At 49.2% G+C, this 27,204-nt stretch overlaps 3 protein-coding genes across 4 annotated transcripts in view; 2 read left to right on the top strand and 1 right to left on the bottom strand.

Annotated features, from left to right (window-relative positions):
- Positions 1–27,204, top strand: part of LOC117587451 (putative dipeptidase CPSG_01350) — a 69,419-nt gene that overhangs the window by 2,061 nt on the left and 40,154 nt on the right. The gene's annotated exons all lie outside the window — the stretch shown is intronic.
- Positions 150–7,361, bottom strand: LOC117587454 (T-related protein). 2 transcript variants are annotated; one of them, XM_034278175.1, is made up of 7 exons: positions 7,037–7,361; positions 2,991–3,327; positions 2,276–2,396; positions 2,072–2,215; positions 1,196–2,000; positions 738–1,107; positions 150–643 (listed from the first exon to the last, which is right to left on the bottom strand). In XM_034278175.1, the coding sequence occupies exons 2-7, from the start codon at positions 3,320–3,322 to the stop codon at positions 352–354; spliced, it is 2,064 nt and encodes a 687-aa protein (XP_034134066.1). In that variant the 5' UTR covers positions 3,323–3,327; positions 7,037–7,361; the 3' UTR covers positions 150–351. The 2 variants fall into 2 exon arrangements, with proteins under 2 accessions (XP_034134066.1, XP_034134067.1); XM_034278176.1 differs by having other exon boundaries at positions 551–683.
- LOC117587453 (succinate dehydrogenase [ubiquinone] flavoprotein subunit, mitochondrial) lies at positions 10,000–23,003 on the top strand. Its single transcript, XM_034278174.1, has 2 exons — positions 10,000–11,953; positions 22,993–23,003. Exon 1 carries the CDS (start codon positions 10,021–10,023, stop codon positions 11,944–11,946), a length of 1,926 nt encoding a protein of 641 aa, XP_034134065.1. The 5' UTR covers positions 10,000–10,020; the 3' UTR covers positions 11,947–11,953; positions 22,993–23,003.

The following is a 27,204-nucleotide window of genomic DNA, read 5'->3' as shown; positions in this document are numbered from 1 at the left end:
ACTGAGGCGAACAATGAGCCCGCAGGTATCTCCCTGCTCTCTTTCTTGGGCCATTCTTGCACTCTTCATTGTCCGACTTTTCCGACTTTTGAGTTTGGAAGCTGTCAATTGAGACACGGGGCTGTCCAGTGTTCACCAGGTTTACAACATTTAAAGATAGTACTTTGATTAGGCTTTATAGGAAAGTGTTTACAGCGTAAGTAAATCTACAATTGGAGTGGGCTTGGGATGTGCATTTGGGGAGTGCTAGAGTATAACTTCTAAGTCTAATACGATTGAATATCCATTGGGAGGGGGTCATGCGTCTAAAGGCTGGGACTGTGCGTCTGCCACGTCTGCCACGTCTGCCAGTTACTGCAGCGTGCTCTGGGGCGGAGTCAGAGGCGTCCATGTATCGGCGCTGACCGCAGTGACCACTGAAGTGGGAACAGCCGTTGGAANCACGGCAGCGCCCCTGTCCACAGAGTGATGATCCAAGGCGGAGGAGGAGGACTCCAGCTTAATGTCGTTGTGCTTCAGACTTGTGCCGGCACACTCCAGGGTGATCACCGAGCTGTGCTCATCGCTCGGCTTGTACAACTCCGACTGCGGATCGTCCAGCGCCTTCGAAACGTCCACGGGCTCCAGGGGGTGTGAGGCGTAGCTGTAAGCAGAACGCGATTCGAGAGGGGAATCATTGATAGCTACTTTAGCGATAAGTGGATCAAGTTCCCAGTGGATAGAGCCCCCACACCTACCCAATCTCCAGCGGTATGTACTCTGGCTGGTAGTAGGCGGCCGCTGCTGCATTCTGGTACAGCCCGTACTCTGCCCCGGATCCGTTGTGCCACCCGCCCGTGGGGTAGCTGAGCGCCGACGGAGCGTTCAGCACGTTCGTATACAGCTGGTGGGTGGGCGAGGTGGGCGTGGGATGGTACACCTGATGCGTGCCTCCGTACGCCGTCTGGGAGGAGCCAACGCCAGTGGCCCCCACACCGCTGCCGTATAGGTCCGTCTGTCCCATGTTGTACTGGTGGCCGTGGGGCGTCAGATGGTGGATGGTGTAGCTGGGCGAGGGTGTCGTGTAGCTCGGCGATCCGTTCGTCGGCGATGGCGAGTTGTGTGTGGCTAGAAGGAGTAAGGAGCGAGAGGTAATGTCACTCTCCTGGTCAGGGACAGGAACAGGGACAGGGACAGGGACAGGGACTACACTCACAGATGGTGCTGCGACTGCTGCTGCAGACGTTCATGGGCATGGGACCGGGCACACTTGAGGCGTTCCAGTAATTGCCATTGCTCTGCCAGCTGCCGGGATACGAGAATACCGAGGCCGTGGGACTGGCCTCCACGGGTACTGGCATGAAGCCTGACTGCGAGTAGGCGCTGCCGTAGCATCCAACGCCTCCTCCAGCCCCGCTGCTGCTGCTGCTGCTCACGCTGGTGCTCAGTGATCCCGGCACCGTCGACTGCATGCTGGTGGGTGTTTGCGGGGCCGATGGTGGCTGTGGCGATGAGGAGGAGGGATTGCCGGCGCTGCCATTCGATCCAGAGCCCGATCCGGAGACGACTCGTGGCCTGCTGTAGGGCGTGCTGCGGGTGGTGGGTGCCACACCGGGCCTGGATAGCGAGCGCCCATAGCGATCGCAGCTGGATCCCGATGTGGCCGCCGACGACACTGTGGTGGCGCCCACCAGGCTGTGGCTCTGCCCAAGGGACAACGGTGGTGGGGCAGCCACTGCGGCTGCAGCAGCGGCGGCTGCATAGTGTGTGGGCGGAGGGATCAGCCAGCCGTAGTGGGTGTCGTGCGGATACAGCGTGTCCGGCCGTTCTTTGGCATCGAGGAAGGCCTTGGCGAAGGGATTGTACTTGATCTTGAGCGAGGTCACCTCCTCGTTCTGGTATGCCGTCACAGCGATGAACTGCGTCTCCGGGAAGGGGTAAGTCACCACATGCCGCTGCTCGGAGCCCACCCGCACCAGATGCACCCTCGGCTCGTACTTGTGCAGGGAGTTTAACATGATCTGGATGGAGAAATGATTTTTATATTATGAGCTCCAGTTTTCGAGGAGAAAATTAGTTACTGATCACTCACCTGACCGTTGCCGTTGGTCTTGTTTGTCAGCTTGACCTTGGCAAAGGAAATGGGCTCCTTCATCCAGTGTGCCCCGAAATTGGGTGACTCGGGATGTACGTAGATGGGATTCGAGGGAGGCACCTCCGCCTTGCCGCCGGGCACCTGTCAGACACAATGTGACGTTAATTATTCAGAGGAAATACACGAAATTAAAATGCTCACCCATTCGCCGTTGACGTACTTCCAGCGGTGCGAGTCCACTTGGACAAATTCCAGCAGAACCGTGTACATGGCCGCCGGGTCCAGGCCCGAGGCGCTGATCTTCACCACCGGGAACATGCGTCTGCATGGTCAAACAGATGAAGCAGCAATTAGTATTTAGAACAGTTATGCAACAGAGAGTTAAGCCCCCAGTCTCCACAGTTTCCACAGTCTCTAGTGCGTTCCGATCTATGGGGCTGCGAGTGCGACTTCGACTGCGACTGCGACTGCGTCTCGGGTAAATATTGAAACGGCCATGCGCGGCGTCCATGCGCGCTCTGTTCCACAACAATTAGTACAAGATGGCGGCTGTTGCCGGGCCATGCTAATTAGCACCTGACCAGGCAAGGCCCGCCTCCCTCCACAAGTTCTAAGCCCACAGAGCCACAGCGACTGTACGCGTCCGTAAATTGGTAAATATTTTGAAGTAGAGAAAAGTATGTAACCCGCACACGAGTCTTCGTTCCTCTCCAGGCAGCAGCGAAACGTTACCGCTTCATTATGACCCGCCGCAAACAGCGCCAAATGGAAAACGATTGCAACAGGAACAACAGCAACAAAAAACAGACACACACAAAAAACAAAAGCTCCAAAACCCATTGCCAATTTGCATTGGAAAACCAGTTAGCACATTCGCGAGAGGTGGTAGGAGCGTATCTCTCGGTGACTCACTTACCTGCCGTTCTTGGTGACGATCATCTCGTTGGTGAGATTCTGGAAGCGCAGCCAGAGCTCGCGATCATCCAGTGAGACGCGCAGATTGCGATCCAGCTCGCTGGGGCTGCCCGGAGCTGCTCGGCCACTGCCGCTGGGTCCAGAGGCAACCGCCACCACGCCACCTCCTCCTCCTCCGCCGTGCACCTGTCCGTGGCCATGTAAGTGCGCCTGCCCATGTCCATTGTGATTGTGGGCCACATGCTGCGGCGATCCAGCCCCGCCGCCTGCCGCCACATTGCCACTGAGTCCGGTAGTTGGATCCACGGCGGACAATATATGCGATGTGGTCATGTCAGCTGTGGCAACAGAAAAAGAGAACAAAAGTGTTAGCTAAACGAGAAATAAAAGTGCACAAAGAGAGAGTAGCATGAGCCTTCAATTTACTTCGATTAATCCCATTCGTTGTGAGATTCTGGCGGGGAGTACGAGTGTGTACAATCATCTCATGGACAGTGTGCACGGGGCATTACATCAAAGATATTTTACCCGACTGGCCGACGAAGTGTCGGCTTTATGCGTTTACAGCACTATCCCAGGAGCATTAGAAGAATGCTCCTCCAGCTCCTCTCCGTTGTCGGCTTTTAATTATATTGCACACTTTAGCCATGCCATGCCATGCCATGCCCGGGACTGGTACTCATACTGGGACTGAGAGTGGAACTGCGATTGGGATTGAGTTTGAGTTTGAGTCTCAGACTGAGACTGAGGCTGAGACTGAGACTGATGCTGGCTGGCCATAAACAACGGGCACCCTTTTTATTTATGGCCGCGGCAACAAACACCTCTGTGTGCGTCGCTGACGGGGTCGTAGTCGTGGCAGGGGCAGGGGCCAGGGTCAGAGTCTTTTTTTGCTCTCTGCGGAAGAGGTCTCCCTTCAGATCTGTCTGACCAGACTCCGGTGATGTCTAAATTCTGACCGAAAGTGTTTCTCGCAATGTTTTGTAATCATAAATTAACAAAATGTATTAATTGTTTTGTGTTTGTGTTTTTATTGGACCAAACCGATGGATTGGATGCTGAATGCCGACGGTGCGGCGTTCCCATTTCTACGATTTTTTTATAGCACACACACACACGGGATGGTTATTGTTCTTGCTTGGGATCCCAATTTGGATTTACTAACAATTGTGTTGCTCATCTTCAATCATACGTATGGGTTTTTGTATGTGGAACGAGGAAGAACCAACTGCTGCTGCTGCGTTGTCAGACATTTAATTTGAAGGTGTCACCCGAACAGGTTGCCCTCGGGCTCCAAGGTGATATACACAGCAAATCAATTGTGCAATCAATCAGCCAAAACCCTGCTAAAAAGGCAAATCAATCAAGAGTGTGGCTCTTAAGCCTCTTTAAGCTGAAGCCACTCCATTCCGTTGCAAAGATTAAATAATATTTCACTCCACACGACCTATTGGCTTATTTTGTTTTAATTCCATTGTTGCGGTTGCTTGTGGGGTTATTTGAATGCTTTTTGCCGATGACTGAATTCAATTAAATTGATTTTTAAGGACACAATTATTTGCATTTTCCTGCTATGCACTGCAGCCAGGCATTGGGATTATTTTTGCACCCAATTTGTTGGATGTTCTCTCATGTGGCAGATACTTAGCAGACCTCATAAAAATGCACTCTTCATCGTTGTCCGGGTGTCACTGGGTTCCCCGTACCTACTCGTATTTGTGTTCCACATCGATCCACACCAATCCACCATCTCCAGCGGCAGCTCCATCGCATCGCATCGCATAGCCAAGCTTAATGAAAAGCTGTTTTTGTGTGTTGTGTTGTCTCCTCGTGTATCTGTGTGTGTGTGTGTTTGCGTTTCTATATACTCGTACTTCTATACTTCGACTTTTGATGGCTGCCATGACGGGTTGACTCGAGTTGAGGTTTGTTTCGTATCGGACTCTTTCCCCATCCACTTTGTTGTTGCTGGCTCTTGTTGATTTTGAATGATTTCGTGACTCTGATATTTACTCAGACTCTTTGAAAGTTTTTTTCTTCTTTTTTTTTCTCTCGTTTATTTCCTTTGGTCTTGCGTATGAAATATGCGCCGCTAGAAAAAATCGAACCAAACCTTTTGTAATATGGCAATGGCGTACTGGCGGTACAGTGCCTAGAGGCCACACATCAAACGAATCTTATGACTGGCACACACTGAGCAAAAAGCCCGTATAGAAAGTTTCCAATTATCTAGCAGTCAAATAAAGGAAAATCTATAGCAGCAGATTTGATTTGTCGTCTCTGATTTATATAATTCTTCTCGGCGTTGAGTGGAGGTTTAAGAACTCATTTGTGTCTCTATTTATAGACATTGCCATGCCATTCCATCAAGTGTAACAAATAAAATGGTGAATATTCAGGAGAGGTATGCTTGTAGACCAGCCTAAACCTAGCCTTTGTATTCGCAGCATTCGCGATGGAGAACCCTTTTCCTTCCGATTCTATCAATGTTGTTGCATTGCCCGAACATAGTTCATGCGGCTTCCCAATTTGCACAAGGATTACGATTTGGGTGCCATTCACACCTGATCGAGGATCGAGGCGGGTGGCGACAAGTGTCATTGGCCGCTGGTAGTAGCTTATCGGGGTTTAAGTCGATTAAGTCAAATTTGCGCTAAATTTCACACACCACTTGGCATGAAAATAAACCAAATCTAGACTTGATCATGCCCCTGCCCCAGCAGCGTCCTGCTGCTGTCCTTCTTCTGTGCTGCTCCTGTTTCTGGGCCAAAGGAACTCGAGGTGTCACTTTAGGCAGTCACTTGCCTGGGGGCGTGTGTCGCACTTTTGATTTCTGCACACAGCCAGAGCCAGAGCCAGAGCCAGAGCCGGAAAGTGTGATGGCGCCGCCGGACAAACGGACGGACGCACTTTATGAGAGGTGTACTAAAATTTTGTACAAACTGTAATTAATTAGTGAGCATTTGTCAAGTACTAAACGGGGCCTGGGGCCTCTTGTGGCGGCGCAGGGGCGCAGTGGGGCCGGCTTCCTGGGGTCGGTTTATGGGAATCTGTTTTTTTTCTTTCGATTTGCATTTAATAGGATAATTTTCACATGCGTCGTAATTGACTGCTTGATCTAAAGCGTGCCACATTCGGCCATCCACGGGTGTGGTGCCGGCGGCCTACCATCTCTGTCTGGCCTGCGAATTCTTATGTTCCTACTAATTTGCGTGTGAATATCGGCTGTGCTGCTGTTTTATGTCATTAGAGATATTATTAGGATTGTTAAGAGATCGTTTTTGTCGCTGGCCCGCGTCTTCCGGCACTTCTTCGTCGGCCAAGTGTCAAAATCTGTGAATTTTGTGATAGCTTCGACGCTTTTGGGTTTTTGTTTGGATTTAGCATATGATTTTCACACGTTCGTTTCAATGGACTTGCCAATTCGTTAATCGAGTACAGTTATGAGTGCATGCCACAATGAGAACACGCTCACGCAGTGTCTTAGCATTTCCGATCTTTAATCTGATTTTTAATAAAAAGTTTTGGCCAAAATGATCAAAGAGCTAACCAATCTCTATGCGCAATTCCCATTTGAAGGGCACTTTGCTTTCGTTCATTAGATTATGTTTTTTACATTTAAGCGGACTTGGGCTAATCGAATTTGAATTAATTATCGCTTGCCGAGATTGGGCTACTTCTTGGTCATTTATTTACAAATAATGTGCAATGGAATTTGCGTAAGAACTTTGTTCATACATAAAACATTATTCTAAGCGCGAAGTAATTCACTTGTGGCGATTTCTCATAAGTTTTCACATAACATTCAATGATTTAATATATGAAAACTGGGATGAAAATACTGGTTTGAACAATTTGTAGATAATTTCCAATAGTCAGAGTATAAAAATCAATCAAATCAATACTGGAAATATATCAAAAACGTGTTTCCAACTAACGTATTGCTGTGCAAGCTTTCAAAATTAGTTCAATATCTTTCAGAGCGATCTTAGCCGCCCCACAATCTGATATCCTTTCCTATTGCTTATGACTTTGGGATCCACTTACATATTTGTGTTGCTCCCGCCTTTGTCCGGCGTAACTGCTGTAATCCCGTGGAGGAGCTCTCGTTGAAGTTTGTCAAACTTTCGGATCGCGCACAAAGACACTGTCAAGACACAATCACCAAGATCTGGTCAGATCCTTCTCCGTATCGTAATCAGTAATCGCTTGGATCGGCTGAGAGGAGGACATGCAGTCGAGATTGCCGAGTATAGCGCGTTTCTAGCTTTATTCTTATATTTTTTGCTTTGCGTTTCGAGTCGCCGAGTTTGGAGTTTTTCGCCGCCGAGCGTGTGTTTGCGTTGCCACCGTTCCCGAGCTAATGATCGACGATCGGTGCTAATTTGTTCCACCATCACAAGCCGCGCTCGCTTCCTCTATTGCTTTGGGCCATGTTCGGCCGTGATTCTGTCTACTCTCTCTTCGGCCATAGAGCCGTCCCGCTCTGGCCCGCGCTTTGGCCGAACCTCGCTCGGACCATCGTTCGCCGCTAGGCCACACCTCTAACAGGTAAGCGAGCTGCGCGGCATCTCGCATCTCGCATCTCGCTCGTGCCTGCTGGTCTGCGGCCATCGCTGGGGACCCTGGCAACAGGTACGCTTCTAGCCAGCAGGTTTTGGCCATATCATTCGGGACGAGTCGCTGGCCCTGTGCAGTGGCCAAGTCCTGGCTTGGATTCCCCAGCCCGAAGGAGCTGTCTGGATCTGCATTGCATGCGCCAATAATTAAGTGAAACGTGTTTCAAATGCGCACCAAGAGCGGGAGAGAAAGAGAAAGAGCAGTGTACAGAGATCAGAGAGGAGAGGGGAGATCTCCATGCATGGAGTGGGGGGGGACACGACGCAAATGCCCTCTGACGGGGCTAACTGGAGTTGCTGTCCGACTGGCGACTGGCGACTGGCTTTGATTTGTTTAGACGCTCGTTTTGTGTGTGTTTTGTTTGCGCAACCAATTAAAACTTTGTATTTTTTCCATGGGTGTCTGTTTGCCGTGGACCGTTCCGTCCGAAACGGGTTTAGCGGTCGTTCGGAGCGGAGTGGAGTGGAGTTACTTCGTTGAATTTTCAGCTGAATTTCGAGTTGTAAACACTTGACCGCGCACATCAGTTTGTGTATGTGGCCAAAATATATATGCAAAGCGATGGCCAAGGGGCGGAGTTGGAGGCTGCTGGGCTGTGCGTGACCAGTCTCGGTTGAACGAGCTTTTCGCATAGAAATCGGAATCGGAATTTAGTATTCAATATACTCGTAGTAGAGGCTACAAATAATGAGTGTACTCTGCCAAATATCACTCAATACCTAGGGGAAACAATTAAATAATATTTTTTTGTGATTCTACGGCTTCTAGAACCACATGATTTGCCCAAGACAATCAGAATAGGTCCACAATTTCCCTTGACTGCCTTGGAGGCAATCAGTCAAAACAGATCTTTAAAAATACGTCGTATCCTCTGCTCGTTTTTCGCTTATTTCGAGTGCTAATTGAACCCGATATTACAGCCAACATATTTGGATGTTGTCTCAGAGCGATCGAAGGAAAGAGAGCAGTTACAATTCGATTCGTTTCGCGTCACTGGGGAATTAGTTTAATAAATATTCATAACATATTTTCATTGCTTCAACTGTGAGTATTTATAGCTTTTTCGTGGTTTCGGAGCATCACGCGCCGCTCCCAGACGATCTTTTGTGAGTACACTCCACAGCGGATTGTATTCCAGTTAAGAGTTGGGCTGAAGATGGTCTGGGAATGGTAAAAAGTTGGGCATTCTGTGGCGCTGAAAGACAAACAGCACACACACAAATTTGGGGTCTACAACAGCGAGTAAATGGGAAAAATCAACAGACTCCGAAGTTCAATAAAATACATGAAATGGGGAATACATGGGGGGAATGGGAATTCTATCTGACAGATAGATACACAAGTAAATCGAAATGAATACACTCACGTTTGTATGTAGTTGTCGCACCCGTGACGGCTACCTTCTTGGCCCGCCATTCATTAAAGCGATCGCGGGTGCGGGTGCGGGTGCGGCTGCGGCGCGGCACTTTCATTAAGAGCCCCGTCCGGACAGCGGAGGATCGGTATTACGCGGAAATACAGTCTCTCTCGATCTCAACCCTTTCCGGGAGCGCGACCTTGCCCTAAATACTCACCGCACGGGCATTGTAGCGGCGTTTTGTGCCATCCATTTATGGCCCATCCTTGCGTCCTTTCCGCGCGTGTTTGCAAACAATTCGATTTTATGGCCGCCTAAGCGAATTTCCCCGCCTCAATTAGGCCGTTGTAAACACATAAACTCGAACACGCGAGAGCCCGAACGGTCTGCCGGTTTGCACAGGACACGCAAATACATCCTTTCCCGCGGAACAGGGCCATTAGCCGTCGGAAAATCCAAGTCCATAGATGTCCAAGGCGATGCGAATGCAACCCACACAGACAGATAGAGTTCGTGTTTGAAGTCTTTCGTTAGTCCGCTCGCCCTCCCATCCGATGGGCCCTCGCGCAGCCCCTGGTGCCGGCCGGGGCCTGGCCGTCGCCGCCGCCGCCGCCGCCGCCGCTGTGTTTGCCCCGCCTAGAAAGCAGACCCAAACCTCAGACCCATTTGCATATGGCCTGGCCCAGAGCTGGCTTAAGTGTGTTTGCCCGGCCCGGGCCTGAAACGCTCTTGTTTGCTCTGGGCCATCGCCATCGCTTTATTTACGGCCATGCCATAGACATCGCCATCGAATGTGGGCTGCGCGGTGTGCTGCTCATCTTCTGGCTGCAGGATTTCCATGGAAATTACCAGCTTAAAGCTCGTCCAATGCTTGCCCGGGGAATGGTGTGACTTGGCAAACAGCAGCTGGCAAAACAAAGTCAACTTTGAAACGTCTAAACGAGTATTAAAATATGGGAAAAAGTGTACTTTGCATAATTGCTCGATTTTTGGATACAAATGTAGATACAAACTCGTTGAGAATTCCAATTTGAAACTAATTCAACCATTTACAATGCGTCGCCTTTCCTTTGGGCTGTTGAAGCCCCTCAATGTGCGCCGCCTTCATGGAACTGCAGCGACGAGCGGCTGCCAGGAGGATTACGCCATGAAGGACCACAAGTACGATGCCATCGTGATTGGAGCTGGTGGGGCTGGCATGCGGGCTGGCTTCGGGCTGGCCGAGAAGGGCTTCAAGACGGCAATGATCTCGAAGCTGTTCCCCACACGCTCCCACACGGTGGCCGCCCAGGGCGGAGTGAATGCTGCGCTGAGCAACATGGACAAGGACGACTGGAAGTTTCACTTCTACGACACGGTCAAGGGCAGCGACTGGCTGGGCGACCAGAATGCCATCCACTACATGTGCCGCGAGGCGGAGAACGTCGTCTACGAGCTGGACCAGTACGGCATGCCCTTCTCCCGCAAGCAGGACGGAAAGATCTACCAGCGTCCCTTTGGTGGCCAGACCCTGGGCTACGGCAAGGGCGGTGTGGCGCGTCGCGCCTGCGCCGTGGCCGATCGCACGGGCCACGCCCTCATCCACACGCTGTACGGGCAAACGGTCAAGTATGCCGATCTGTGCCACTACTTCATCGACTACTTCGTGCTGGACCTGATCATGGTGGAGGGACGCTGTGCTGGCTGCCTGGCCTGGAAGCTGGGGGACGGCACCATGCACCGCTTCCTGGCCCACAACACGGTGGTGGCGGCCGGCGGCTGTGGCCGTGTCTACTTCTCCACCACAGCGGGACACACCTGCACGGGCGATGGCAATGCCTGGATATCGCGCCAGAAGCTGCCGCTCCAGGACATGGAGTTCGTGCAGTTCCATCCCACTGGCATGTACGGCGCCGGATGCCTGATCACTGAGGGTGTTCGCGGTGAGGGCGGGTTCTTCTTGAACTCCAAGGGGGAGCGCTTCATGGAGCGCTATGCGCCCACTGCCAAGGATCTCGCCTCCCGCGATGTGGTGGCTCGGGCCATGACCATGGAGGTGCTGGCCGGCAATGGCTGTGGCCCGCTGAAGGATCACGTCCACCTGCAGCTGCACCACATCGATCCCAAGATCATACACGAGCGCCTGCCGGGCATTGTGGTCACGGCCAAGATATTCGCCAAGGTGGACGTGACCAAAGAGCCGGTGCCAGTGCTGCCCACAGTCCACTACAACATGGGCGGCATTCCCACGGACTTTATGGGCCGCGTGGTGACCCTCGACAAGGAGGGCCAGGAGCAGCCCATTCAGGGTCTCTACGCCTGTGGCGAAACATCCTGCGCGTCCGTCCACGGCGCCAATCGCCTGGGCGCCAATTCGTTGCTCGATTTGATCGTATTTGGGCGCTCATGCGCCCTGGCCATTGCGGCCAACAGCTGTCCGGGCGAGACGCCACCGGACGTGGACGACAAGGCCACCGAGGAGACGCTGGACAACTTCAAGAAGCTTCGCTGTGCCGACGGCAAGTCTACCACGGCCGTACTCCGCATGGAACTGCAGCGCACGATGACCAGACACGCGGCCGTCTTCCGCGAGGGGAAGCTGCTCAAGGAGGGGCTGCTCAAAGTGGCCGATCTGTGTCGGCGCTTCAAGGAAGTGAAGGTCGTGGACCGCAGCATGGTGTGGAACACGGACCTGGTCGAGACGCTCGAGCTGCAGAATATGCTGGCCAATGCGGTGCACATCATCACAGCCATGGAGAACCGCAAGGAGTCGCGCGGCTCCCATGCCCGTGAGGATTTCAAGGTGCGCCTGGATGAGTTCGACTACGCCAAGCCCTTGGAAGGGCAGAAGAAAAAGAAACTGGAGGAACACTGGCGCAAGCACACTCTCACCTTTGCCCAGGGGGACGAGGGATGCGCCACCATCCAGTACCGCGAGGTCATCGACAAAACACTCGACGATACGCTGGCCTCGATACCGCCGGCACCACGCACCTATTAATATTACAGTCACATATTTTATACACACTTTCCACCCATTTCTTCTCTTTTCTTGTTCAATTAAAACCATTTTACAATTGGATAGTTATTGTTAGGCGTTCAGCCAAAGATCCTCAGGCAGAATCTTCTTACCAGTTCCATGTCCAAGATGCGGATTCTCTGCCAGACAACCAGATTCTGTCGCTGACTGCTGCAGATGCCTGCAAGTAAATAATTAGCCCCCGAAGGGGCTACGCCTAGTTGTTGGGTGATGATTTCTGAGTACACAGCACAGCTGGGGGCAGCAAATGATGGCAATAATTTATACTTAGAAATTGTATAAGAATTCTGCATTTAATAAATGTTAAACTCTTTCCACTATTTTATGTGATTTTTTCGTTGCTCCAACTATTTGGCATCCTTGTGGGATAGCATTTGTTTTGGAACAAGTTGAAAAAAGCTTTTGAAAAAGGGAAACTGAAATGTTGACCACAACTGTACGAGTGTCTGTGCAGGAGGATCCTAGAATGGCAGGAGTAGGCGCTGGAGCAGGAGCAAGAGCCTCCCCGTAATGACCACAATAAATTATATTCATTTAGGGGTATTTAGCATAGAGAAAAAGCCGAGTGCCGGTGGTGCATGGTCTCGCCTGGTAAAGAAATAATTTATGGCTGTTGAAAACTTAACATGTTCATTTGGCCACATGTGGGTGGAACGAATGGGAAGGGATGGGATGGAATGCCCCAATAATAATGGCGCTTGTTACGGCTTATGGCTGTATGTGTGTGTTTGTGGGTGGCTTCGTGTGCGTGCGGGGACAGCAAATGAAAGGACAGCAACAGAACAGGACCGCACAATCACCCGTACTGCTTGGCCTAGGAGCAACAAGAGGCTACAATCCCCATTAGGGGATCCGTCCTCATCCTTTCCAAGGACAGGCCCAAACTATTTCGTGTGGCATGCCCCAGTGTGCGTGTGTGTGTGTGTGTGTACACAATTGTTGGCATTTCATTTTGTTGCTGCTGCCACCGACAGAAAGATTACAGTTGCATACACATTTGCCTGTGTTAAATTGTCCCACAACCAATACAAAGTGACCTTTTCGTATATTTTTATGATACTCCCTCTTCCTCCGCCCGCCCCCTTGGCCACATGGTGCACGTTCCTTTGGTCATAAAAAATAGTTCACGCAACTCAACCTACAGCACAAGTCGTCTGCAGAGGCCCAAAAGCGGTTTACTGGGCTAAATGGCATTTTTTTTCTTCTGATTTTGAATATGTTTATTCCAAGCTGACACTAATGGCTGGAGATCTGTGGAATGGAAGCCAACATTCAACCTAAAGAGAACTGCTGCATAAAATGTATAAACACAATTCAGAATAATTTTATAACCCTGCATAATATGATTATTGTTCTGTAAATAAAATGAATTCTTGATACTTTGCACAAATTGAATGCTGAATATTTCCATTATTAACCGTCACTCTATTCCTCGGGACTATCAGGACTTTGTACACGTTAAAACCTGTCTCTTCTTGTAGAAAATATGTTGTTGCTCGACATTCCTAAATGCAGTCTTGAAATAAGTTCCAAAAAGTATTCAGTGGTGAGAAGCAAAACTTGAAGTTCTGCTCAAAACTTTGTGGGTATCTCCTGGTATAATAAACTTTTCGTTTTGCTGGCTTCTGCTGGGGCTTTGGGTTTAAGTCGAGTGCCTCAGAGAGGTGCGTTGGCTCCCTCTTCATTTCAGCTTCAATTATTCCTTCAAATGATAAAGGCTTGGGCTCGTAAATTGTAGCATGTCTGTAATTATAGGGATTATGTATGGAGTAAATTGAAGAATTGACTGGCAATAGTTGCTCGGAAATCAGAGCATGTCTACCTCTTTCTCCCGAGAGACAACAAACCGAAACGGAGGAAATCTAATCTTTGTTTGGATATTTTATTATCCAATTTCGAGTGTCTGCCGCAGGGGCACAGACAGAGAGTCGGGCCAACCAGCCACTGTTGTGGCTCTCTCCCCTGCACATCACAGCTCATAGCTTCTGTTTCTGCTTCTGCTTCTGCTTCTGTTTTTGATTTTGCTTTTCCTTTTCCTTACATTCCTCTTTTCCGCCATTGTTGCGGGTTGCCGTCCACTTGCACTAAGGAGTAAAGTTTACTGGAGCTCTCGAAGTTGTTTCTGCACTTCATTGCAAAACAAAATGTTTCAGCTTAAGCCCCTGTCCTGCTCCGGCACTACTCTTTCCCTCCCCTGAAGGCGTATAAAATACCAGAACGGAGTCTGTGTTCCGCATGGCATTTGAAGTAACATCGAGTGTGTGTTCCAGGGTACTATTTTCGGGGAATGTGTGTTCCGTGGCCGGGGGCGTGGCCGCTTTATGTATGTTTCCTTTGACTCAATCAGTTACTCGTTTGGGCCACCTCATTCATATCCACATCCACAGCCACATCATAATTTCCATTAGGATTGCTCTGGGCCTAAACCGAGTCAAAGGCACGCACTCCACTCTGAAAAATGCCTACAATTTCGGCATATTTCTCTACGGCTTGACCGCTTTTCCAACAAACTATTCCGAATATTCCAAACTGCAGTGTTTCCCATTCGTTTTGTTTCTGTTTTCCTTGGTTTTCGGTATTGGTTTTCCCACAGCAGGAACAGCAGCTGAGGCTGGGTCTGGGGCAGGGTCTGACAAAACTTTTGCTTGCATGAATTTGATTTATTAAATAATTATACACTCTGCTCTACACAACAAATAACATTCACCTGTATTTCCATTTTATATACTTTCAGGTACGTTCTGTTCGGGGAATTTCCATATGCAGTCCGTCGATTACGTGGGCTTTGGACTCATGTACGTTAAATGTTTACAGACATACACATGCACATATGCTTTCTTGTAGATTGATGCACAAGTCCAAAAACCGAATTTAGTGAATTTTCTGAATGGAAAATCAATTTCTTTCAAACAAGCCCGAAAGCATGCCATCGAAAAACAATTTATAAATATTTTCTATTCGAAGAGACGGCTGCTCGAAAGTATGCAAAGAGTATACACATGGGGCAGTGTGGCAAGGTGCGCCAGATGCGGCAAAGTGACTGAAGCAACTCGCAAACAAATTAACAATCATTAAGTGAATTTCCATGCATATATTTGGTTGCTTTTGTGCGGCTACTTATTGGCATTCGAGTGGAGATTAAGCTGTGGCACCTCAGTCAGTCAAAACTTGCACTGCAAACTCTCACGGAATAGGTTATAGATTTTGTTCCTTCTTTTCGCTGCCTTCTTCGTTTATTTAAAACTTATTCTTGCTCTGCTCAACACGGAAAGTTTAAGAGTGGAGACACTCAGATGCAGTTGATTTTGAACACACACTCCGGAAGGTGACGGTAAAAATGGGTTTATAAATTGCTGCACCTTCGTGTGGGGAGATGGATGGCTGCATGGAGCAAACCCAGCAGCTCAGAAATCGAGCAAGTGAAGCTAGGGAGAGGCAGTGGGGCGGCTCGAAAGGCAAATTTGAATAGGCCGGGCGCCTTCCTGTTGTGTCGGACAACATTTGCCACCTGCCGGAAGGAGCTGCAGGAGAGGGTCGACAAGGTGGGACAAGAGTTCTGATGTTTGCACCCACACTTCGAGTTGACACTATTGGAAATGCATTGCGTTTGCCTTGCTCTCCGTGTAGTCAAATGAGTTTTGCATAAACGACTGCCCCAGGAAGACACCGACCAGCTTCCTACCATAAGAATCCTGGGACTGCTGGGAGCAACAGAAAAATCTCTCAATGCCCTGGCTGGGAATGCATAATTAAGAGCAAAAACGAGAAATGAGCAAACGGTTCCAGACTATTCCATCAACATTGTAGACCCTACTCTGCCCACTGCCCACTGCCTCTGCCTGTGTCTTGCCCGGCAGTTCCTTGTCCTTCCTGGCCCGTCCAGGGAGTGGCTGCTGCCGTTTTTCAAATTAAAATGCGTTTAGCTTAAAGTACACGTTCTCATTTATCATTTTATTATGGCCAGGCGGTGTTTTTCTTGAGCTTTGCCGTTTGCTTTGGCTCTCCGAACTTTCCGATGCTACGTGCTGGCCAACGGGGCGCATGAGTAATGTGAGCACTTTGTGGCACACGGACACGAGCCAGAGCTACTTCCCATTGCACTGCCTTATTGCACCCATGCAACCCATGCAACCCATGCACCCGTAAACACACACACACAAACAGGCAGCAGATTTCCATTAAAGGTCCTTTTTCTGAGCAGGAAAAACAGCAACCAACAGCCAGCAATGATAGCTGCTACCAGAGGCAGCAGCAGTAGCAACAGCAAGCAACTAAATTTTGTTGCAATTTTGTTCTTCGTTTTTCGTTGGAGCGTTGTACTTGTTCTGCCATTCAGTTTGGGACCCAGGACCTGGTTTGCCTTCCCATTTATATTCATTTGTTTTCCGTTTTATTTACCCATCTCACCCGGAGCAAGAGCAACAGCAGCAGCAGCAGCAAATGTTCGGGTATGCATGCCACATTTTTGTATAATTTACCAGGGAGCCCGAGCCCGTGGGCGAAATTCCCACATTAGAAATGTGGGACCTCGACCAACATTATCGCCACCGAGAACGAACCACAGCAGCAACCTAATTAATTTGGTATTGCTGGGGGTATTTAAAATTAGACGATTGAAATTCGGCATCTAAAAAGTGCTGCCTCTTACCTCGAAATCAATTAGTGGGGCAGTGTTTCTGGCAACTCTCCCAGTTATTTATCTTCATCTGCCACCGAACGAAGAGTTTGATGGTGGCAGTTCCACTGCTGACAGTGCGCTTGAATGATTGTCCGAAGAGCCAGAAAGTACTTAATGCAACGTTGTTAATTATTTGACAATACTTTTAAATGGGAAACTCTCGAAGGAAGCCCGTGATAGCGGACAAGCGGGAGGGGGCTATTGCTAATTGCAGTTTGGCCACGCCAAAAAGCAACAAGCTGGCCCTCCCACTACTTTACACGGGAGGTGGCTGGCCGCGGCAGGGTCTTGGTTGGATGCCGCCGTAATGTGGCCAAAGTAGTGTTGCCACTGGAGTATCGTGTCGTGTCGTTTTAGCCACCAAGTGGACGGAGCAGCTGAAGGAGCAACAACCGGCGTGGCGGCTCCGGGGGAAAAGTGCGCGCTTTGCCGTAAAAATGCTGTCGCTTTTCACAGCGTGAAAGGCGAACGTTGTGGCAGGGGCACCCGGATCCGGGCAGGAAACTACTTTTAGTCCCTTTGAACCTGCGCCAGCTCCAGGCCCGAATACTTTTTGTGACATTTTTGCAGAAGGTTTTTGCATTCGTGCAACTTTTTGTTGGCACTGCGGTTTCTGGGGCAAGCCAAACAGATATACAGGCGACGGCAAGTGGCAAAAGGGGGCAGAGGGGCGTGTCTTTAAGTTGGCTTGCTGCACGTTAATTTTGTTTGCTCGCGCGAAAAGTGTGAAAATTTATACTCATCTCCCGCGCGAGCTCTAATTTCGACGTTGCCGGCACCCAGGATCAAGCAGGCAGCAGGCAGCAGCCAGCACCCGGGACCAGGGACCCGTGCGTGCATGGCACTCGTAAAAGTTTTCCCTGCAGCGGCGAAAAGTATGCAAATTATTGAGAAAGTTTTTCGCATTTTTCACAGAGCGACGGCTGCCTCGACTAGGGCTGGGGCTGGTTCTGGTGTGCTGCCTGCCTGCCACATTTGACAATCTCCAAATGCCCCATTGCCACATCTTGCTGCAGGCACATCATGCCCAAGTGCGTGCAGAAGTTGGCTAAATTATGTATGTATGCTCCTCGTGCCTCATGCCTCATGCCTCATGCCTCATGCTTCACCCAGCCGGACCCAAGGCTGGACAGCGGCAAATGTAAGCATCCTTCTGGTCCTGCTCTGGTCCTGGCCTCGTACATTTTGATGCCCTGCACTTGACACTCGCCCGAAACCGGGACACAGGCCTGCCTCTGTCCCTCGGCTTTAGGTGTGTGTGGGGTGTTGCCCCGTCAAGGCCCTGCTGGGGCCCAATGCCCGAGCAATTTGTCAGTTCCGTCCATTCTCCAATCTCCATCACATCAGCCCGCCCCTTTTGCTGGGGAAATTATTATTTTGTTTAATGATTTGTGCTTGGTCTCGTAATTGAGCCAGGGAGAGGGATGGTATGTCATGTCATAACCTCCTGCTCTTGACCCACAATGGCAGGATGGAAAAACGAAAACGAAAAAGGAAAAAGGAAAACTATCGCAACAAAGTTGCTGCCATTATGTCCGTTGCTTTCCTTTGACCCCCTCCCCCCTCCAGATCCGAGGACACAAACCCATTCCAGCATGAAGAGTGGAAAATGGAAAATTCTATTTATAAATTTCACTGGCATCGATAATATTTCGCAACAGTCGCCTGAGCTGAAAGTTCATTGTCAATTGATTCGCCAGTCGAGCGGGCTTGGGCCCCTGCCCAAGGACTGAACTCCCCGTCCATCCATTATTAATCGAAAGTATTTTGTGACAGGAATTTCGTGTGCTGCTGCTCATATTTAGTTGGTGGAAGGAAAACTAAAAGCAAACAGCAAGGAATGCTCTCCAATGCTGTTGAGAGAATTTCCAAATTAGCTTTCATATATATAGAGGGGTAATTTCTGCACCGATTTAGGAAGGGCGAGGAATTTCAATTAATTGAATGCATAATTTCTAAAATAAAATATCAGCATCATTATGGGTCCTTTCATGTACTCGTACAAATACAAATTGCAGCTCATCGATGCATTAATCCAAAGCTCAATATGGCGTATAATTCAATTAAAAATTAAATGCAGTCATAAACAATTGACAAGGGAATGGGAATGGAACATGGGGCATGGGAGGCAGAGGCTACTGTCTGCTTAACTGTGGTTAAGCCCCAGTCATTAAACGAAAAAAACTCGATAGAGAAAATTGTAGTAAAAACAAGAGACTTAATTTAAAATCGCTCGCTGAATAATTATTTTGTGTGTGTGTGTACGTGGGCATGCGACGAAATGAAATCCATTTATCAGCGAGATATTAAATGTGAAAATTCCACATTTCATGAAACAATAACCAATGGGCAATAGCCAACAGCCGACAGCCAATGGTCCAATGCATCTGTTACGTCAGCGCTGCAACAAGAAGCAGGAAAATTAAATGCGGATTCCAATTAAAATAGGGAATGAATGTGACACACAATAGTCGGTTGCTGGCTGCAGGCTCTGTACTGGCACAGAGAGCCCTTTGCTGCCGGACTGATGCACGTTGCTGCCTATTGATAATGCTCTTTCCCACAAATGAGGCAGGAAGGAAAGCAATTCGCCTGCAGCTCACTGATATATATGCACACATCTGAGTATTGGTTGTCGAAATCCTTTATCCACAGTAGTGCCCACGAGCATATAAGTCGTTGTCCAAATATTAACATATTGATATTGAAACTATTTAATTAAATATTTATGTACGAAATTAAACAGTAAACCTCTGGCTTTTTATAACCCTTAAAAGAGTATTTAAGGGTATTTTCAGATCAAACACTTCCATCCATAGGAGAATGAGATTGCATTGCGTGCATTTCAGCGGAATTGATTTATATTCAAGCTACAAAAATCGAACAACTTACTTTTTTACACACAATTTAAATTGTGGTATCTTGTGCGCTTGTGTGTATGTGGCATCTCAGGATTCTGCCAAGTGCCTTCCACTTCATTAGGCAACGGCTCCAAATACGAGTACGTGTGGCAGCAGCAGCAGCAGCAGCATCAGTACTTTTCAGCATTTTGCTTACACTTTCGCTCGAATGCAATTTCGAATGCCTGCTCTGAGAGCCGTTCGTGTGTGCGGTGTGCCGTGTGCCGTGGGGGCCTTGTGTCGAGTCGAGTCTGTTTTTCCTTGCATTGCATAAAGGGGGTAAAGTAAAAAGTAAAAAGTAAAAATCCATTGCATAGAGCCGAGAGCTACACGCTATCCTCTGCTCGGCTGTTGATCTTTGCGTACACGCTTCCGCTTCAGCTTTTGGCGGACAAACAGCCGTGGGGCAGGCTGCTCAATGGAGGTGGCCAAATTAATTCAATTTGCACTGAAGCTGAAGCAGAAGCCATGGATGAGGTTGGGTTGGGTTGGCTCTGGGTGGGGCTCTTCGTGTTCCGCATAGACGATGATGGGCGGTCATTTGGCGCTCGAATGGCTCAGAGTCACCGCAGTATAGTTGGGGCTGGCTACCGACTCGATGTTTACTCGCTTAGTCGAAGAGGCGCCATCGTCTGATCTCCATCTACCCATCCCTCGCCCCATTCCGCATAGTAAATGAAGCCGAAGAACTTCACGTGCCGCAATACAAATTGAAAATCAATGCTGGGAAATCTCAAGCCACACGACTGCGCGCGCCTCTGGGCTGCGGCTGCTGCTGTGGCTGCTGATGCCCGACTCCAATTTAAGCTCAGTGGCGGCTTGGGGTCGGTGTCCGTGTCCGTGTCCATGTCCGTGGGCCTTTTAACCCATTCAAGTCGCCTGCCCCCATAAATTGCCGCTCGAGCTCTCTAGTGGCCATTGAGGCGGCCGCTTTGCAGTCCCGATGCAGGGTTCGATTTCAATGCTCCAACTATTAACCAACAACGAGGCGGTCTGGTCAGGCAGGATAATAAGAAAGACGGACACGGTGGTGGAATCTTTAACTCTCTCGGGCCTGTAACGAGTGGATATGAAATATAAGTGGTATTTTGATAGCAATCAGTTCAAGAATGTTATTGAATTGCTTGGCAGTTACGTAGCTACATATTTCCATCTACAAAAGTTAAACTGGAAACCGGCATGCCCCAGAAATACTTCACATTGTCTCCTTGAGGGCGGGCGCCTTGTCCACTTGACTTTTATGAATTGACTTTTCCCATGGGAAGGTCCGGCTGCCCCGCCATCCGTTGCTCAGTGAAGATAATTAAATTTAAAGTTTACCCCTTGGCTTTTTCTCACTCTCTCTCTCTCTCTCTCTATCTTCACTTCTCATTCTTGCTCTTTGCTTTCACTCATTCGCATATTTATGAGGCGTTCGCTGGGGCTGGGGAATAGCCAAGGCAAATGAAAACAAGGTGAGGTGTGTGTGTGCGGTAAAGCGTATGTATGTACATACCTTCCACCTTGCAGTGGCGACACCTTGAGCATAGTTTTGCATAATACTTTTTACAGTTGCTTTAAAGGCATTCGCAGGGGGAGATGTGGAGGGCTAGCTGCATCCGTCAGAGAACGTTTGCAGCCGGATTGATCCTGGCCCTGCGGCGGACCGTGCGTCCCCATTCTCTTTTTTACCGTAATAATGTTTACTGCACCCACCACGCGTGTGTATGTGTGTGTGCAGGTGTATTTACCGTAATTCAGCTTACAGCTTCAGCTTCAGCTCAGGTGAGTGTTGCATAAATTTGCAAATATTTTGCAAGTCAGCAAGGCGGGGCAGCTGTCGGCAAAGGGGAAGAAGAGCGGAAAGGCAGGATCCGCACCAATCCCCCATCTTGTCGGGAACATCATCATCATCAGCATCGTCATCATCATCAGCCGGCAGCAGCAGCAGCAGCACTTGCAACGACAGTCCTCTTCGGCAGAGGGGGCGTGCGTTTGTATGTGTGCGTGGGTTGGGCCACAGCAAACAACGTGAAAGGCGCAGGTTGCCGTGGAATTGATTTTCCTTTTTAACGATGTGCGGCGCACACAGTACCCATGTCCGTGCACACCTTTCGCCCCGCCTTCGCAAACTTTCCATTTTGCCGTCGCATGTTGCAACATCAACAGTTACAACAATGCAATGAACAACTTTGCCTCGTGGCAGACATTGCAAGTCATTTTTCACATTCCGCTTGGTGCTCCACGCAGCGAGAACAGTGGGACAGGGGAAGAGATTTCTGGATGGGATTGTTTTCCACAGTTGTTCCAAGAGATGCCTGTGTCCATTTCCTTTCCATTCCACAAAATGCAACTTCATACCACTGTGCAGGACAGCACAGGGGAATGGGGAATGGGGAATGTTGTCCTGTCACGGGTTTTACCTGCAAACTGTTGTACGAGAGTGCTCCCACCCGCACTCGCATTCGTTATCGTACCTGGACTTTTACTTTCTGCACTCAACGCTTGCCGCCAGCGAATCGCAGAACTTGCAACTTATTGAAAATATGATTTGAAATTCAATTTGGGGGCCACGTGACTTCATTGTCGTTGCAGTCAATAAAATGGGAATACATGTTAACCTGGTCCCAACATAAAAGCGAGAAGTCAGCCAGCCAGCTACAGCAGTTTACACAAATGTAAATATTCGTATAGACTCACCCCACTGGCAGCAGTGGCTGTGTCCGGGCACAGGGCTTTGGGGCCCTCACCTCATCAATCATTGCGCTTCGGAGTGGGGATTGCATCTGCTGAATGTGCTCGTAGGAGCAACCCCACTTCTCCTCGCAATTAGAACTCTTCAGATATTCGAAATACTTTCGGGCCACAGCTCCGGCCAGTCCGAATGGGGCTAAAGAGCAGCCAGCCTGGCCTGGCCCGGCCTGAACGGAGAGCAGAAACAAAGTGAGCAAATTGATGTGAAAATGCAAGTGATTCGATTTTTCATGTCCAGACGAAGGAAACGGCACGCCCAGCACAGCACAGGCCTGGGACTCGCTTTGATTGTCCTTCCTGACGTTGATTTGATGAATTATTGATTAGTTTGATTAATCGTGCCACTGAGCAGGCAGCACGGATGGACTCCGGCGGAGCATCTGCCTTTGGGGGCAGGCCCCTCCCATGTTAAATGGTTGCCGTCTGGCCAATCGACTGTTGAATGCAGTTTTATTTTCGGAGGATTAAGGCTTGAAGGCCGCCTGCTGCTGCTGCTGCTGCTTGTGGGTCCGCCCTCCGCCCATTAAAGTCCACATTTCCGGACTCCGACACTCCTGCAAAGATAAATGGGTAAATGGAAACTGTGGAATGGGGAATGGGGAATGGTTGGGGGAAAAGCAGCGAAATGAGGCGAAATGCCGAAAGTGCGAGGAATATGAAAAGACAACAGAGCCAGTAATTTGCAGCAAGGACAAGCGAGCAAAGACCATGCCACAACAATGGCCGTGTTTGTCCACGAGGACGTGCCCGGGGTGGAGCGGCTGTCGAAGCGGAGGCCACAAAAAGTTACCCAGCGTCGGACAAGTGTCAAACATGGCCAAAAAGAAATACTCGACACAAAAGCGAGCAACGAAGGAGAGAGAGCGAAAATGAAGGCAAACATTACCATAACCATTTTGACATACAGGACATCCAGGCAGTCGCCCAATCTGCAGCCATCATCGGAGCTCTACGATCTTGGAGCATCGCTGCTGGACTTCAATTCAAATTTCCACGCACATATTTAATAGATTTCCTGGCGCATTTAGCAGCTGCCTCACCACTCGGAGGGAGTTTTGTTGTCTTAAAGAGGAATGAGATGCCACTTTAGCTCCAATTCCATTCACTTCCAACTGTTGGCTCCATTTGATATAAATACTTGATGGCAAGTGACTCTTGATGATGCCCGGACTGCTGCATGAGTAAACGGAAAAGGTTGCAACAAAAAATTGACAACACAACACATTAAATGTGAAAAAACATTAGCCACGACATTATTATTATGCTGATGGACGGGAACATTTGGCCGACTTCCGGCGAACATTAATCAAAATCATAAACGAGCCCAAGGTCCAAGGAGGGAGGCTGCAAATAAACGGAATGGAGGGTGAGGCTGTGGCTGTGGCATGCATAATGTTCAATTTTTATTGCGAAACAGAATCGATTTCCTCATGTATGCGGAGGCCGGTCAGAGACAGAGACAGAGACAGAGAGCCCAACCCACTGGGGAACCAGCGACAACTCGAATGACATTTGCCATTCACAGCCATGGATGATTAGGCATCACGCACATACATTATGTATGGGTCTAGGCTCGGCTCTCCCCTGCCAATAGCCAAAGAATGCTGGGTCCTGGGTGCTGCCTTCTGGGTGCCAAAAGGTAAGTGGGCCAATTTTGCTGACTTGTCACTTCCGGTCAAATGGCTCTGAATGCCGCTGAAGCTGAAGCTGAAGCTGGAGCCGATGCCCAGCCCCAGAGGCAGACATAAATCTACCCGTGGTCGATGGGGAGGCACACACTGAGGGGACACAATCTGTGAAATCTGCCGATGCTGTTGAATGGGCATCAAATTAATGAAATTAGGCGACGCCAATGAATTTTCCCGATGTCAATAATTCTCGGTCGCATATTATTCATAACCGGGCAGCCACACACACACACAGCCATCGTGTGGCCATGGCAAGTGGTCGATTTTCTCTGGCAATTTATGAATCCGAAAGTGAGTTTTATGTGACTTTATCGACATTGCAGCTGACATGTGCATGGACACACATGTCCCAGTGCCCAGCGAGGAGCCACTGAAGCAACAGTTGTCGAATGGCTTAAAGGGAGAATTTTTGCTTCGAAAATATTCTGATTTAAAGTTTACAAATATAAATTCTTTTAATGTTGCTTGATAAATACTCGTGGCATATTTCTTCTCGAAGCATCACATTGCCATTAAAAGTTCTCGCGAGTCACTTGGAATCCACTTGACTTTTATGTCTTGACACTTATTTGATTTTATGATCAATTGAAGTAATTCAATATCCAGTTGCTATTCCTAATGGCTTTGGAAGGAAGTTTTCCGTTGCTGCTCCTCGCCCACCCAGCTTTGGCTTGTGACCCTTAAAGGCCCCTTAAAGTCCCTTAAAATGCCTGCCCCTGGCTGGAAAGGCACTCGCCTTTGAACAAATGAACTCATTTGTTCTAATTTAATCTTATTACACGGAGATTTATTGCCCTGCGCATGATATGGCAACCCTTTGGGCACTCTCGACTCTCGGCACAAGTCCGAGCTGGAGGCAAGGCCCGGAGTGACTCTGACTTTTGTTTGCTTTGGATTCTGTTTCGGGGCTGCAGGCGGGAAGGCAATTCAAGTGAAAGTGCTCCAAAGTTAATTATGATTGATTGAGTGCCATTGAAAGTGAAAGCGTGGGTGCGGGTGGGGGGGGGCAACTGACTTTTGTGAATTTTCCAACTGCTCCACGAATCCACCAACTGCACGAATCGTACATTTGACAGCCAGACTGTAATTGACAGCCGAACATTGATCGTTTTGGCTTTAAAGAGCAGCGTGCAAGAACGCCAGAACTCTACGCTTAACTGAGGAATTAAATTTGATGGGTGGCCCAGGCCACGCCCAGCTCCCAACTACCAGTTAGAGGCTTATGTGTCCCCCAGGAATTTGCCGAGCGCACTCGCATATAAAAGCTAAATAATTAAATATAGTAAAACTTTAATGTGAATCGGGTGCCATAAAAACAGATTACGAATGGAATTTCAAATGTTTGCCAGCTGTGGCAGAGCGCGGGAAGCCCCTGCCCCAATCCCCACCGATTGTTTCTCGCAATTTGGACTCTGTTTATCTTGTTGCCTGATGAATTGGCCTCGCCGCAGGTGGGCAGTGACGGATGAGGCCTGCCTCCTCTCCCTCCTGTAAATCAGAGCCACCTTGTGGGTGTATTTGCACTTTGGTGCTTACCAGATTGCGGCACTTGAGCAGAGCTCTCCTCTCCTGTGTGTGCTGTGTGGCGGAGTGGAGTGGAGTGGAGAGTGCATTTGTGGCAGGCCGGCTGGCGGCAGACCATCTTGGCCACACAGTGGGTACAATTTCGAGAGAGCTTCTGTCTGCTGGCAATAAAATGTTTCCAGTGCCAGTTCCCTCCCCCCATTGATCCACAGATCGTGTTTCGGCCCATTGTCCAGGCCCATCTGGACAATCTGCCGACCCCTGTTGTGCCTTTGTGATTGCATCTCTCTGTCTGCCATGTCCATGTCCATGTCCATATCCTGTGCCTGGCGTTTGTCGCACTGCCAGTCTATGGTAATTTATGTGCTGCAATCTAAACTCATTTAGCACGCAGCGAGGCGAATATGTGGCCAGAGCTGTGGAACTACTGGCGGGGCACCGCACAGCACACTCCACCGACGTGACCTCGTTCCCCCGAAAGTCCTTTGGTCGCACTGCCATAGGCCCAGTTAGTGCTGTTTGTCCTCAAATTGGCTTCGGCCTGTTGTGCATCCTCACCCTCCATCCTCCATCCTCCATCCACCATCCTCTATGCTCTGTCTGTAATGAAGTTATCGTGTTGACACTTGGCTTCGTTATATAAGCGCACCACAAGCGGCACCGCACATCTTTGCAGTTTTGCTGGTTTTATGGCAGGGCTGATCTGCAGGGCCGCAGCCGCAGCCGCACCCCGCACAGCTGTTGCTCATTTCCTACGACATCAGCATGCCTAAGCCACGAAGCAGCAGCAACAGAGATAACCACACACACACACACACACACACACACACACACATAAGCATAGCGAATTCATATTTTCTGAAGGCAGTGGTGGAAAGGGTGGGACGTGGGAGGCGCCTGCCTCGTTGCCTTCCTCGTGCTCGTCAGCGTCAACAAGCTTTTCATTTCAGTCTTAATTCCTTTTGAATAATATCTACCACTTAAACTTACAAAGCCCCGGGACCGCACGAGCACACGCACGCACGCCAGGCGGGGCCTCATGTACTTATCGTCAAGAGCCATTCAGGCTAGGCCCGCCCCGCCCCGCGACCCATCTTAGGCACGGGCGGGACTAGGGGGATGCACAGTGTGGATTCTCGTTCAGCTGTCCAAGTCGTTGTTTCGTCTCTAATGCTCGAGATTTACAAATCAGGAGCAGTTTAAGTCGGCTAAGAAATATGAAATTGAAATATGGGAACGCTATTCATCAATTAGGTAAATGTACTACTTCCGAGCTGTGATTAAAATAATGCATCGGCTTAAGAATTGAGAATATAATTTTTAAGAATATTCTCTAACGAAAAATGCTGCACACGAGAGTAATACATACTCGTACATATGTTTATGTACATTATCCCCTAACAAAACTGTGTATGTGTCTGCATACACCTAAAGCTCACTTTCCCCTTTTAAGGCACGCCGCCTGCTTACTCCTGCTCCTTTTTCTACGTTTAATTGCGAACTTGTCAAAATATTTGAATATGTCTCTTTGTTTTCCTCTGGCTCTTTCTTACGTATGCATGAATGTTTTTAGACATGGAGTGGAGAGAGTGCAGAGAGTGCAGAGAGTACTTACCAGATATTGGCGGTCTACACGTTTGTGCTGTGGCTGCGGCTGCGGCTGCGGCTTTCATCTCCACATTTGATGCCATCTTGG

Source organism: Drosophila guanche, unplaced genomic scaffold (genome assembly GCF_900245975.1).
Source record: "Drosophila guanche unplaced genomic scaffold, DGUA_6, whole genome shotgun sequence".
NCBI lineage: Eukaryota > Metazoa > Arthropoda > Insecta > Diptera > Drosophilidae > Drosophila > Drosophila guanche.
Note: the sequence above shows the minus strand (reverse complement) of the source record. Positions and strands in the feature narration are given on the sequence as shown.

What these genes read in the sequence shown, in the direction of transcription:
- LOC117587453 (XM_034278174.1), top strand. Translation starts at nt 10,021, where the DNA reads ATGCGTCGCCTTTCCTTTGGGCTGTTGAAGCCCCTCAATGTGCGCCGC.